This window comes from Tympanuchus pallidicinctus, unplaced genomic scaffold (assembly GCF_026119805.1).
Source record: "Tympanuchus pallidicinctus isolate F22 unplaced genomic scaffold, pur_lepc_1.0 scaffold23, whole genome shotgun sequence".
Classification (NCBI taxonomy): Eukaryota; Metazoa; Chordata; class Aves; order Galliformes; family Phasianidae; genus Tympanuchus; species Tympanuchus pallidicinctus.
In genome coordinates, this window is record NW_026294740.1 from 10,767,498 (window position 1) to 10,781,888 (window position 14,391).

At 42.9% G+C, this 14,391-nt stretch overlaps 1 protein-coding gene and 1 long non-coding RNA gene across 14 annotated transcripts in view; both read left to right on the forward strand.

The window, feature by feature from the left end:
• LLGL2 (LLGL scribble cell polarity complex component 2) overlaps positions 1–5,366 on the forward strand; it is a 35,366-nt gene extending 30,000 nt beyond the window's left edge. For 11 of the 13 annotated variants that reach the window (XM_052687838.1, XM_052687843.1, XM_052687837.1 and 8 more), the window contains 7 exons: positions 501–765; positions 1,314–1,467; positions 2,081–2,118; positions 2,876–2,923; positions 3,468–3,510; positions 4,245–4,306; positions 4,970–5,366. In XM_052687838.1, coding sequence (XP_052543798.1) covers positions 501–765; positions 1,314–1,467; positions 2,081–2,118; positions 2,876–2,923; positions 3,468–3,510; positions 4,245–4,306; positions 4,970–4,977 — 618 coding nt within the window. In that variant the 3' untranslated portion in view covers positions 4,978–5,366. Of the gene's footprint in view, positions 1–500; positions 766–1,313; positions 1,468–2,080; positions 2,119–2,875; positions 2,924–3,467; positions 3,511–3,753; positions 3,809–4,244; positions 4,307–4,969 lie in introns of those variants that run through there. The other 2 variants (XM_052687844.1, XM_052687834.1) reach the window with 2 other exon arrangements.
• Positions 5,367–11,275: 5,909 nt separating this feature from the next.
• LOC128082961 (uncharacterized) lies at positions 11,276–13,852 on the forward strand. The gene is made up of 3 exons (XR_008207906.1): positions 11,276–11,361; positions 13,053–13,130; positions 13,501–13,852. It is a non-coding gene; the product is annotated as an uncharacterized LOC128082961 (long non-coding RNA).
• The last annotated feature ends 539 nt before the right edge of the window (positions 13,853–14,391 follow it).

The window sequence follows — 14,391 nt, forward strand, 5'->3', positions numbered from 1 at the left end:
GCTTTTGGGAAACAGCTTTAACTGTGATTAGTTAGTTGGTTGCAATGCTACACAGAAGCAACAGTTGCTAGGTGTTTCTATGAAGCAACCAAGAAGTTTCTTGTTTTGGTATGCTAGCCAGTGAGTGTAGAGAAGGCTTTAAGTAGCTTGCTGTAGGCTTTTAAATACAGAAGATTGCACATTGTAAACCCCTTTTTTCTGTAAAAATTTGTAGCCAAATATGAAAGGATCTTGAAATAATTAGTAGAGAAATGCAATTTGCAGCCTGAAGAGTAAAACTCCTTGTTATCAGAACAAGCAGATTCAGAACAGAAACAGATTGTAACGCTGACTGTGGCAGGTTACTTGTCCTATGAATGGGAAGCCAGATTGACTCAGATTACACTTGAGTGTATTCACTGTGAATGAAAACACTGTTAAAGGAACAAGCAGCGCATGTCTTGGGGTGCAGCTGTACCTTTGTTCAGGAAGGAGAATCAATGTCTTGTTTCTGTTGACAGGTCTTTACACTGCCCAAGGTTAGCTCAAAACTGAAGCTCAAACTGACAGCACTGGAAGGCTGTAGAGTAAGAAAAGTGATGGTTGCTAACTTTGGCAGCTGCAAGACTGATGATTACAGTGAAAATGACCTGACTGTCCTGACTAACCTGGGAGACATTCAGATCATCTCACTGCCCTTCCTGAAGTTACAGATTCGCTACCCTTGCATTCGTAAAGAGGATGTGAGTGGCATTGCATCCTGCGTTTTCACTAAATATGGCCAAGGTAAGGCATGCTTCTCCCAGAATATCTGACCCTACTGCATGTTTGAAACAATGGAATAGTGAGTGTAGGGCTTAATGTTTAGAACTAGCTGTTCTGGCCATCATCCAGGTGTCTGGAGATATGAGAGAGGCTCTCTGAGCAGCAGGAACAGTAAAAATAGCTGCATTGTGTCTTCTGTTACCTGTGGCTCAACGCTCAGGAATGTAAAAATTGGCATCCAACATTTTATGTCTATGAAGACTCGTCTCTTCTTTGTAGTTCAGTTTTTACATCTTTTTCTGCTGCTTTTCAGGAACGTGAGTACTGCAAGGTAGTTATCTTTCAACATAATATTGCTCAGTCTCTAGGCTAACCAATCCTTGGGAAATTGAGGTAATGTCTTCCTCAACGATTCTACCTTATTTAAAGAGGAGAAAATGCAAGCTCTTTCTGCCAGAGAGTACCCTTAGAATATAGGGTGGTTTTCTTTTATTTGTTTTTTTTTTTTTTTGGCTAATCTCTGTTTTCCTGGGTTTGAGAATTGCTTATATATTTGCAATCCTCTATAGGCTTCTATCTCATCTCACCATCAGAGTTTGAGAGGTTTTCCCTTTCTACCAAATGGTTAGTGGAGCCCCGGTGTGTTGTGGATGTGCCAGAAGTTTCAAGCAACAATCACGCGCACAGTAGGTCTGTCATGGAGAATGCTTCAAGAAAATCCAGGTAAAGACTGTAAAACTCGGCATACTTATTGCATCTGTACATTGGGATCTGCTCCTGTGTTGCAGTTGATACAAGCAAGCATTATTATGAGTTCTTTTGTCTCCCTTTCCATGTTGGTGGAAGCTTTTCAATGACAACATTCCTAGATGTATTGAAATGAGGAAATGTAACTTTCTCCGTGTTGGTTTTCCTGCTTCTGTACAGCTGCTGGAACAAAGCAGGGAAGCACTGGGAGTTGTGTCCCTAAATTAGAGTCATCAACTCTAAGCTCTAGCTTGTGTTACTTGTTCTCTAACATTATCAGACTGACACCTGATTCTTGGAGACCTGGGGGGCTATTCATTGCTGAAGGAATTAAATTATTGCTCTGAGAGAAAATCTAGTGTTCCTCCTCTCAGAACTTCAGCACATAATGGTAGACTATTTAGGTTCTCTTGGGTCCATAGAATTCTTTATCGCCGACAAATAATCAAGCCCTGACTACATTCTTAATTAACAAGCCGTTTAGTTAACATGTAGTGGAATTTCTTGTAGCTGCCAAGAAGATTTGTGAATTCTCTGCACCTACTCTCTCAGAGTCAGTGTTTGTTTTCTGTCACCTTTCCTTTCCCAGGTGTTCAGGAAGAAGTTCAGATGACTGTGGAGAAGATGGTAAGCAGAAATAGGAAATATGTTATTTGCTGCCTAAGAAAAGGGAAAGTAAGAAGAGAAACTAGGGAAAGATTCTGACCTGCCTGGACACAGCAGTTACTAAGGTAGATAGGGTGTGGCAAAGCTGCCTAGACAGAGTAGAACGCAGCCTTTGCTGGAAGAGACTGTAAGAAGATATGTCTGATATTACAGATTGTATGTTTTGTTAGCTGAATAGTCTTGCTGGAAAAATACCATCTCCGTATGTGAGAGGCGTTAAGAATTAGTTATGAAGCATTCATTGTAGTCAACAGTTACTTAATGAGGAAAAAAATCAAAACAGTTCTATTGTGGGAATGTAAGTATGAGTAGTGGCAGATATAACTGCTTTAAGCCACTTTCAGATCACCCAAGAAAGGTAGCAGTCGTAATCCCCTCTGAGGATGAAGGCTCACCAAGTATCCCAAAGGAGGTGATCTCTGAGTAGCTATCCTTCCTTTGAGGCTGCCAGCCTTTAAATGAGCTTAGGGAGAGCAGACTCAGGGTCACCCTTTCTGGTCCTCCAGGTAAATTTTCCATTTGGCTGGCTGGCTGGCAGGGGCTGGCTATGCCCCTTCACCAGGTGCTCAATCACTGGGTCAGGCTGTGACCTGACGGTTTCCGTACGGGAAAGGATAAATGTTTTTAGATCAAAGCTTTTTTTCAACTTTTTTGGATTTCTATGTTTTTAATTTTTATTTTACTTTTTTTTTTTTTTTTTTTTTTTTTTTTTTTTAAGAAAGGAATTCTGGAAGGCTGATGGATCATGCCTTACTCAATGATGAAAGTGAGTAAGATGAAATTGTGCTAAAATCAGGGCATCTGCCTTTCTTGATGGGGAAAGAAGAAAGTTGCTGGGGATTTTGAGTTCCAGCCTTCAATCCTAAGTAATCTGAAGTTCTGTGAGACTGGTGGAAATACTGTGTTTGTTTTCCCGCGAGTTAGAAGAAATAAGGGATTGGGCTGATAATCGTGCCCTAAGGCAGGAGTTCTTACACTTAGCTGCATTCACCACAGTGTTAAGAGAAGAACCTTTACTTTCCAGTAAGGCTTGTGTGAAATGACATCTGGAATCAACTGTTTATTTTAGTTCTCATGTACACCATTGCTGGCAACACTTCATCTAGCACGTGACTGCTTCCATCCTTTATGCCAGCCTATTCAGTAAAAGCCAGTACTACTGAAAGGGAATGATATTATAAGGTTTGATTTCCCCTGGAAGGAAGCAAATTTAAAGGCTTCTCCACTAGGGGGTGGAATGCAGCTTGTCTGCTGCCTTGAAAGCAGATCTCTGCTGTCTTAGCTCACTGTTTTAACTCTCTGCTTTCCAGAAGTCCTGAAGGAGATCCAGAGTACTCTGGAGGGGGGAAGAGGGTGAGTATCTACCAACTTGTGTTTCTAAGGGTGGGGGTGACAAAGGAGGGCATTTCTAGTGACAGTAGGGCAGTGCCCAACAAAAGGTGGTAGAGCACCTTGTGCTAGAGCCAGTTGACGAACTGTCAAAGGGAAGAAGAGTATGAGAGATGCTGATTCTTTTTCACGTGTTGTCCCTAAAATATATATATATTTTTTTTTTTTTAATGAATAATGCTTTGTCTCTTTCTCTCCGAAAAGCAGGAGAGATCACATTCCCACATCCCAAAGGAACAGGACTCTGACTATTCGCATACAGGTTTATATTTGTGTCAACCCATACTGATCTAAGGTCAGGCCACATGGGCTTAGTTGGCCGAGGATGGGACTCTGGAATTTTAATCCTGGCTTGACAGTTGTCACTTGGACATACTCAGTATCTCTGCTCCCATTCTGTCTGTACAGTAGAGCTAAGCTACCACCATGGGTGCGGGGCTTTATCTTGTATCCTTAGAATACTGATGTTCAGGTGCCAGGGGTTACAGAAATGTAGACAAAGGACTACTATTTGCAGTAGATGCAGGAAGCTTGGTGGGATTGGTAACTGCTGGTGCATAAGGATAAGTGACTGCCTGACATGCTCTGCTCTGTGCACTTGCTCTGGACACTACTTAATCCTGGTTTTCTGCCAGCAGCTGGGAGAGAATGTCTTTGTATTGCATCACAGTAACAAAACTTATCTTGTGTCATTGCAGGAGCTTTGCAGAAAGAAATTTGGCAAGAAGTCCAGTAGGACACAGACTAAGTAATGGAGGAGGTAGGTGAGGCAAAAGTTATTTCAGGCCAACTGAAGTAGAAAAGGAAAAACACAAAATTATAAACATTCAGCTGATATAAGTGGTTTGCAGTAGTGCAGAACTTCAGTCTGAATTTTCAGGCTGGGAATCTGCTGGCTGTGTGTTGTAGTACCACTGTTCAGCACATTATGTGCCGCACGAGTAAATATGCTGGATCAGTTTTAAATGAATAAAAAGAAGTCCTTTGAAGGCTCCTTCATTACTCTTAACGGGAAACAAGCATGAAAGGCAGCCAGAGCTCGCAGCTATAACCTGTTGAAACTTAGGACTGTCAAATAAATGGATGCCCTTACTAAGCAGAACAGAATGCACGGGATGCTCTTCTTCCCTTTACGCTTGAAAAAAAGGTTTGAATAGTGACAACAGCAACATGAGTCTGTATTAATTATGAACACCCATGGGCAGAAGATAGAGGCAGGGAGAAGGAGAGTTATTATGCAGGACATCCTTCAGAATAATCTCACATCCATCATAGAAGTGTGTGTACGAAGATGCATATTCGTAGAGTCTTTGGGCCCAGCATGAATTCTTGTAGTGACACACTGATGCACATCATACAAGTTTCTCTCATTAACTTTAAAATTCTGTTTTCTAAATGGCTTTTACTTTCTTATATCCCACAGCAGACTGACCAGAATTCATCAAGGACTTTTCTGGGATTGGATTGCGTGCCATAATACTACTGATTGGGCAAACCGTCCCTGGGGAGAGCACAGCAGTGTTCCCTGTATCACAGGCTACTGAGTTGCAACTTTCATGCATATGCATGTCTGCCCTGGCCTCCCCTTTTAGTGCCTCATTAGACATCTCTTGGAGCCTGCCTTACATTAGGACAGAAGTGGATTGCCAGGTCTAATGCACCACAAGCTTCTGAGTACATCTAACTTTTAAATGTTTGCACATTTCTCTTTTCTACTGGGCTGGGTTTTAAATTATGAATACTACTGCGTTGGTGCAGGATTTTAATAAATGCGCACTGTTACCTCCAACTGGTACAAAATTATTTTTTGTACCATTTTTTTTAAATCATATGGGTATTTCAGCCTTAATGAACATTTTATAAATTTACCTAACAAAAAGACAAAACATGAAATAATATATGCTAGATTCCTGTGACTGTTATGTGGTATCTGAATGAGTAACTTCGGTATTTGTTTGCTGTGGTACTGCTAACTGGCTTCATGGATTTTAGTAGAATCTATTTTTGTAGCCATTCAAATCAAAGGAAAACTAATTGAACCTGATTTTCTTTCTTTTTTTTTTTTTCAACACAATGTTGATCTTTTTGGAAATAAAACTCTGAATTCCATTTTGTGATCCTTGTCTGCTTTCATATCCATTCTTTGCATTAGCAACTCCTTTCATACAGGTAACAGGCTCATGCCTGTTTTACCCCTTGAGGAATGCGAAGAATTTTTTGAGCAGCAGAGACAATGAACACTCTTGCAGATTCAACGGCCTCATTAAGAAAGATGATTGCTTAGAGAAGATGCGTGTGGCAAGTAAGTTGATTGTATCAATGTCCTGCAATCTGTGCCTTAGGTTGCCAGGAAAGAGCGCTGGTTCAGATGGCAGCCAGTGCCTGGAAAGTCATCTGCAGGTTTGTCCTGAAATAACTTCAGTGATGACATGCAGAAGGGAGGAAAAGTTGATCTGACAGTGTTTCTGTAATAGTGAGGTAAGGGATTATGAATTGATGCTGTTGAAAGTCTGTAGAGCAGCACTTCATTACGCTTAAAAATTTGATTTAAAAACACTAATTTGTTCCTTGTGCCTGACCTCTAATGCTGCTTGCTTTCTTTTCCAGAGAAGAAAAAGAATTATTTTCCTGTATATTTTGTGTAACTTGCTTATTGTTGCTCATTTTCTCACTGACTTCAGAAAGAAGGCTAAAACTTCCCAGACTGGATGCTGAGTTGTTGTTCTTTGCATAGTTTAGAAACCTGCCTTGGGAAGCCCTCTTACTTTAGGCTCTCTTATCTTCCTGAGCAAGATGGGGTGATCTTTTATTTCTTGGGGATAACACAGTGACACTCATCTATTCTGCAAGAGAATATGGTTGAAGAGTTCAGATGAGATTTGGAGCACCCTTACTTCTAGAAGTATTAGTATCTCCTTTGAGACCTAATTTATCTCTCATGAAATTTTGGAGAGCCTGCTTTCGGACTGAGTGGGATATGATATGTTAGTTTCCATTTCCTTTTTTCTCCTAGCCTTATTTCCTTCTTTCTACATCTTCAGAGTTGAGACTAACAGGAAGATGGCCTGCTGTACTCTGTCTCTTGTGCCAGACATTGATACTGCAAATTTACAGAAAATTATGTTTTAATTATCACTTTCTGAGTTGGTGTGACCATGTGCATCATTATGGTGCATCTGGCTGCTGCTTTCTGCTCCTCACAGATGGACAGCTTCTAATGCAGTTTCTGAGTATTTCATTTGTTGGCAGGCTTGGGTTAAGTGACGTAGCAGTCCTGCTCAGGGCAGAAGTGGTTCATATAATCTCTCCTCTTTTGGCCTATATAGCTTGAAAAATTCATTAACCCCCATTCCTCCCAAATAAGTTAAATCTCAAAAATGCTACCATAATTTATATACCCCTAAATGAATTTGTTTTTAAAAATAAAATGGACTTTACATATCCAAGCTTCTTATATTCTTAAAAACACAAGGCAGACTATTAATGGGATTGCAGCTAACTTCTGTATTGAAATATGGCAGATTCTTACTAGCAGTGCTTGTTTGAAACCTACAGCTGAAGGACTCACTGGAATAAGCTGCTTGATTTATAGTTGTGAGAAGTGGCATTAACAATTTTTTCTTAGAAATACTGTGTTTAAAATACAGGAGAAAGAGGAGCAAAGCAGGAGGAAGACTAGAACTCACACTGACCTTTCAATTAAATTCTGAGCTGATCAGGAGCGGATGGAAGGACTCCCACATGACTTTGAAAACTAGTCTGTATTTACGCTAACAGAAAATGCCTACCACGTAAGATCAATAATGGAATGTTCATGAAGGATGCATTCTTGAATCAATATCTAAACAGCTTGTGAACATATGGAGAGGAAAAAAAATCCCTCTGTATCTCTCCCTGTAATGGGAACTGTAAGGTTGTAGCCTGAACCAGTGATTGAGCGCCTGCTGGAGGGGCATAGCCAACCCTGCAAGCACAGGTGGAAACAATTCACCTGTGGGACCAGACAGGATGGACCCTTGCTCAACTCCTCCCTAACCTCATTTAAGGTCTGGCAGCGGCAATGGAAGCATCTCTACTTGAAAACTGCCTCCTTTGGAGTATTCAGCAGGCCCTGACCCTCAGAAAGGGGTCAGAGTTCCTTCTTTATTTTTTAATTGTGATCTCTACCTTTCTTGGGTGATCTAAAAGTGGTTTAAAGCAGCTATATCTGCTGCCGCCTATCCTTACATCCGCCTTCAAGAACTGCCTTTTGAGTCTTGCTGTTAGCATTAATCTGCCTCTCAGATGACAGTAATAATAACAGCTTGTTTCTGATCAGAGGCTTCAGCTGCTGCCAAAGTCCTTAAGTTTTGTGCCTACCTCTATTTCTCATTTGAATTGCTTGTCTGGGATCTCTTAGTGACTTGCTGTTTCCAAGAGCTAATTCTTAATGCTTGGAAGCATCTAAAGGGCTCACTGGCTGTTATTACTTTATTGCCAGTAAGGGTCTGGCCAATGTTCTCTCTCTGTTGTGCTCTCTACAATCTTTGGGGTCTGGCATCATAGTGCCCTGTCACTGCAGGAGCTGATCTGCTGTTAACACTGGCTTCCAGTGCTTGAAAAAAGTCCCCAGTAGCTATGCTGGCAGCATGTCTCCTAGCCATTGCAGACCTGTTTCTTTTCAGAGGGGAAAGTCTTGAATCTAAAAATAGAGTCAAAGCTTTCCACATTTGAATGCACAAATTTGTACCTGTTACAGGATTCTATTTTATAGTAGCCTGAGCTTGAGGTTGTATACCTTCTTGAAACATGAGTTCCTTCATCGAGTTTGCATATTTCATGCCAAAATTCGCTAGTTGTAGAAAGGGTCTGATAGTTTTACAGACAAGTACATCCTGCTATTTTAACACAGGTACAAGCAGATAAATGTATGCTGGTAAGTGAAGGAATTTTTTCTGTATCTGAACCAGTGCCTTATGATCTTGCCATATAGTCTGGAGTAAGGGGAAGCAGCAAAATTAGCTGCAGGCTGGTGGGTTTGGCCTGCACATTTAGGAGGAAGCTCACCATCAGCTCAGCTTACATGTAAGGTGAATTTTCACCAGGATGACAAACAGAACTTGTGCAAAGTTGTATGTATGCAAAAGATGATGATGCCTTACAATGGGATACAAACACTATGGAGCAATAGCAGATTAAAATAAAATAATTAAAAAACTGGCTCACTCCTTCCGCCAACCAGTGATAGTTCAAGACTACAATTTCTACCTAGAGAGATGCTGCTCCCTCAGCTCCTAACTCGTAAATGAGGATGAGGAGGAGTGGATCCTGCCTCCATTCCTCCTGCTCACTCAGGTGCGGTGCATGCACTTGAGCTCCTGGGTTAGCCACGCCTCCTCATCTGGTACTCAACCATTGGTTCAGGCCATGACCTGGCAATTCCACTACAAAAGGAAACAGGTGAGGAGTAGAGATCACACTAAAAGAAGGCAGTGGCCTCTTTCAAGTGACAGTCATAAAGTCAATTTAGCTATAATATGAAACATCACCTTCTCTGCTAGATTCTTTCTACCTTAATCTTTGCAAGTTTATTAGCTTCTGTGGGGATTATCAAATATCTGGATATAATCATTTCTATCTGGACAATGTAACTTTACACAGTGACGCTCGTTCCAAGGTCTCTGCTGCCAGCACGTGGCTAAAGCGCGGAACTACAACAAAAACAGGCGGGGGAAGGCAGTGTTAGTTCGAAACTGGCGCATGCGTAGTGCGGGCTCGAGACTACCGTATGCGCCGTAATATACGGACGAGGAGAATGCACAGTAATAGCTAAAGGCTAGTGCATGCGTCATAATAGCTGAAGACTGGTGCATGAGAAGTGCTGTTCTGAAACACAGCGCAAGAGCAGTGCTATTTTTTTACTAGCGCATGCATACCATTGTCTCGAGAAACGCACATGGTGTAGACTCAAGAAAGCCGCATGCGTAGTGCTTTTCTAATACTAGCACGTGCACAGTGCGCTTTATCCAATGGCAGATGCGCAGAACGTTTTCTACATTAACACAGGCATAGTGCGTCCACAAGACGAGCGAATGCGCACTGTATCGAGAATGACACATGCGTACTGCATACTCGAGATGTGTAGTGCAGTTAAAAACAAATGCGCAGTGCTGTTCTAAACTCACGCATGCGCAGTGCTTTTTTTTTTTTTAAATGAGATGCATAGTGGTGTCTCTTGACTGACGCATGCATAGTGCATAATCGATAATGGCACATGCGTACTGTAATCTGGACACTGACGCATGCCTACTGCGTTCTCAAGTTTGGCGCATGCGTGCTACTGTTCTCAAACCAGCACAAGCACTGTGCTGTTCAGAAACTGATGCACGTGCAGTTCTTTTTTTTTTTCTTTTTTTCTTTGCAAGGGTGCGTGCGTAATCTGGTACAAACACAGGAGCATGCGTAGTGCATTTTCTAGGTTAGCGCATGCAGAGTGCTGTCACTAGATTGAGGCATGTGTATCGTGATGTCAATACAAGCGCATGCACATTGTAATCTCGAGACAGAAGCATGCGTAATGCGTTTTCGAGATTGCCACATGCATAGTGTGAATCTCCAGACAGCGCATGCATAGTGGTGTTCTGAAACTCGCTCATGCGTAGTGCTGTAATCGGACATGCACATGCACAGAACGTTCTCAGAGTGGCGCACGCACAGTGCCGTTATCCAAGCGGTGCATGCGTATTACAATTGTGAACCTGGCACATGTGGAGGCTGCTCTGAGACAAGCGCATGCGTACTACAGTTCTCAAAACAGCACATGCCTAGTAGCATTCTGTAACTGTAGCATGCGTAATGCGTTCTCGGACAGGCGCAAGTGTATTGTTGTTTGCAGGAATGTGCATGCATTGTGTTGTCTCCTGACTGGCGCATGCACAATGCTTTCAGCAGACTGATGCATGTGTAGTGCGTTTTAAAGATTGGCGCATGCGTAGTACTATTCTGGAACTGGTGCATGCATAGTGCATCCTCCATATTGCCGCATGCATAGTGCGGTTCTCAAACCGGCACATGCATAATGCTGTTCTGAACCTGGTGCATACTCATGTCTTCTTTGTAAAGGCGCATGCGTAGTCCAGTACTAACACTGATGCATGCGTAGAGCTGTCTCCAGACTGGTGCATGCGTAGTGCATTTTATAGATTGGTGCATGCGTATTGCTATTTTCAAACTGGCGCATGCGTAGTGCATTTTCTAGACTGGCGCATGCATATTTCAGGTCTCAAACCGGTGCATGCGTAGTGTGTCTCCTAGATTGGCATATGCTGTTTTGACACACGCATGCGTAGTGCTGTCTGCAGAACGACGCATGCGTAGTGAATACTCGATATTGGCGCATGCGTACTGCAACTCTCAAGATGGCGCATGCGTTGTTCGGTATTAACACTGGCGCATGCACAATGCTCACTTCAGCCAGACACATGCGTACTTCATTATCGGACTGGCGCATGCGTACTATTTTCTGGAGCATCACGCATGCGTAGTATTGTCTCCACACTGGTGCATGCGTAGTGTTTTTCTTAAAGTGGCGCATGCGGAATGCCTTCTCGATACTCGCACATGCGTAGTGCTGTTCTCAAATTGGCTCACGCGTAGTGATTTTCTGAAACGGGTGCATGCATACTGCATTCTCGGACAGGCGCATGCGTACTGTTGTCCCTATGCTGGTGCATGCGTATTGTTGTCTCAAGAGACGTTTAGGCTTAGTGACAGCTTCTGGCTTATGGATCTCAGCAGTAACTCCTTTCGTTCCCATCTCCCTGGCCTTGCCAGCAGGTAAGAGGGAGTATGAAGGTGCCAACTTATATGTTTTCTTCACCTACGACCAAGTTCAGCTTTCTCTACAAAACATGACTTTTGCAGTTACAGCCACAAATATCAATTCTCTTAAAACTGTCAGGATACTTTGTTCCATCCCAAGATAATTCTTCACTTGGGGGCTTTTAGATCACCATCACAGTCAAGGCTAAAATTAAGACTACATCCCAGACACTCAGGTCCCCCCACTTCCATTTGTTTCTGTGCTCTGGGGAGGAATATCACTGATCCGGTGGTCCACGAACTGATGGCTCACCCAAAACCAGACCTGAAGTAGTTGGTAGAAACAGTTGCTAATCTTAAGTTGTCGGGCGCATGCCCGCTATTTCCTGGAGGACTAATCACAATAGAGAGCAGAAGATTCGCTGCACAGAGCGGTTAAAATGCCACTTCCGCCTATCTGTGCACATGCGTTGTACTGCCTGCAACAGCAATGAAGACAGCTGCAGTTCAGCATATTGGCCACGCGGTGGCAGCAGAGACCACGGAAAGAACAGTTCTGATGGGTTTGACGTACATCTGCAGCGCAGTCCCTGACGATCCGTTCTCTCTCTCTTGTGATGACGCGTTAAGAACACAAAGTTAGAATTGAAGGTTTGGGGGGGGGGGGAAGAAAGACGAAGAAAACAGGGAAACTTCTCCAAACCCAGGAAGGTTGTGCTAAGCGCTTATGAATATCTGTTGAAAAAAACAAACAAACAAACAAAAAAACATCAAATTCATGTGGTCATGGTTTTTTGGGTTTTTTTTGGCCAGTACATTTGTTACATTGTTTTAAAAAATTCACATATCACAATCTAACTGCCCAGCAAATTTAATGATAGTGAAATGAAAGCACGTTAGCAGAAAGCGTGGTGCTATATTCATGTTTACTCAGACTCTTTCCTGTTTGTATTTTAATGTATTTGTTTCCTAGTGCCTTTCTTGCACTCGAAGTTTCATTTTTGGCTTCTTATTCTTTTTAATGCCATAAAACGGATAGTTAAAGGCCCTAGCAAGTCTACAGGCTGCACAAAGGAGCAGTTTTGAGTTTATGTGGACTATCACATTGTTTCCACAAAGATTAATGAAAACTACAGTTCTCCACATCAGTTTACAGATGGAAAAAATTAATTCACCTGCATACAAAGAATCAGTGTGTCATAGCTGCCTCTAAAGGACAGTGAAAGAGTTGTGCAGGTCTATCAGGCTCAGCTGCAGCTTTTCATCTTCCCTTCTCTGGTCCTGCTGCACCTGGCGAGACTGCACAAGGGCACAGGGTATGCAGACCTTCCCCAGCTGGCTGCAGCAGTTGCTCCTGCCAGAACACTCTTTCAACCCAAAACATTCCTGTTTCACAGATGGGAGCCCCGTGTGGCAGAGAAGGAGAGAGCTGCAGGCAGAGGGAAAACAGGGTGGTGGAACTCCTCCATCCCACTGCCAAATATCATCTCTGGCATTTTGGGGATGGGCAGGGGACTCTGGGAGCACCCTTGGGCCTCTGTGCAGAAGGGAGGGAAGTAAAAGATGCAGCTGCAGGCAGTGGGCTCTGGGCTGGAGCAGTGCAGCCAGATACAGCTGAACAGCTCACTGTCTGGGCACATAGAAGAAGCTTGTCCTCAGCTGAGGGCTGAGGGGCTGTTCTTACCAAGCACTCTCCCATCCTACAGGTCTGCATGGACTGCACCAGTCGCTTGAGATCTTCCCCTACAGAAGCTCAGAAGTGACAACATTCCTGACCCAAACAGGTAATGACAACATATACACACACAAACAAATACATACCCATCTCAAAACCTGGCACTCTACAGTCCCCCCCCCAGAGTTTGTTACTGCTTTTTAGGATGCTCTACAGGTATCCTATCCTTTCCCCTTCATCCCTCTATGACTTCTGCATTCCTTTTCCAGACTTTCCCCTTTCTTTCCCCATTTCCTTCTCCATGCCTGCATCCCCCTGCAACGGTCCATTGCTGTTCTCAGCTGACAGTCCTTAAACCACACTTTTCAAACGCATTGAATCAGAACACATGCTGTCACTGTTTAAAGAAAAATAAAGTAGAACAAGGAATACAGTATTGTGTATGGATAACAAACTGCTACTTGCTTGATGACCAGTAGCAGCTCATCCTGGAGTAACTCCTGAACACAACCAGTTCTCCTCTGTGTGGATTTGGCGTCAGCAGTGGCTCTGCAATATTGGATCTGATTCTTCATCTTCTACCTCAAGTTCTAGTGTAATTCAGGACACCAAAAAGCATGTGACCACTCCTTTCAAAACAAAATACATTAGAAGAAAATATGCTTACACAATTAAAGACAGTAAATGTCAAGTGACAATTCTGGATAAAAGTATACTACAATTTGGAGGCGAGCTTTTGGGGCACTCCTTTCTCAGAGCAACGTGGCCGTGCCCTGCGCATGTTGCTGTTATCAGCAGCACTGCAGTGAGATGCCCAAGGCCATGAGGCACAGTGACACGAAGAAGGTTGGTTATTGGGGTGCAAGGAGGGCAGGCAAAGAAGACTGTGTGCTCAGTGGCTTCAGGGAAACTCACCAAGTGCTCCAGTCAGGAGAATCCCTGCAGCCTTTGAGCTTTACCAAACACTCCAATCAAGTTCCTTTCATGAAGTCTGATTAAATATACAGAGAAGGAAGACAATTTGAGTCTTAAATTTTGTAAGAGGCATACAGTTCTTAGATTAATACTTAATATTATTAGGAGATATTTTTGTGTCAACAATGCACCTCTGGATATGTAAAGCTGAAAAGTGTTAGCCATTGCTGATGTGAAGTTTTTAAACCTACCCAGTGTGTCTTAAGGAGCGTGCAGGTCCTCCATTCACAACACCTGCTCAGTCCCATCTAAATCTGCAGAACGTTGGACATGTAACGCTGCATCTTCCTTTGCTCTCAGTTCACAGTGATGTGTTCAGGTAGCTCTGGAGGGGCCGTGCTGTGCTTCTGGATGTTCTGTTGGAGTTGCTTTGTGGATTTTTTTTTTTTTTTGCA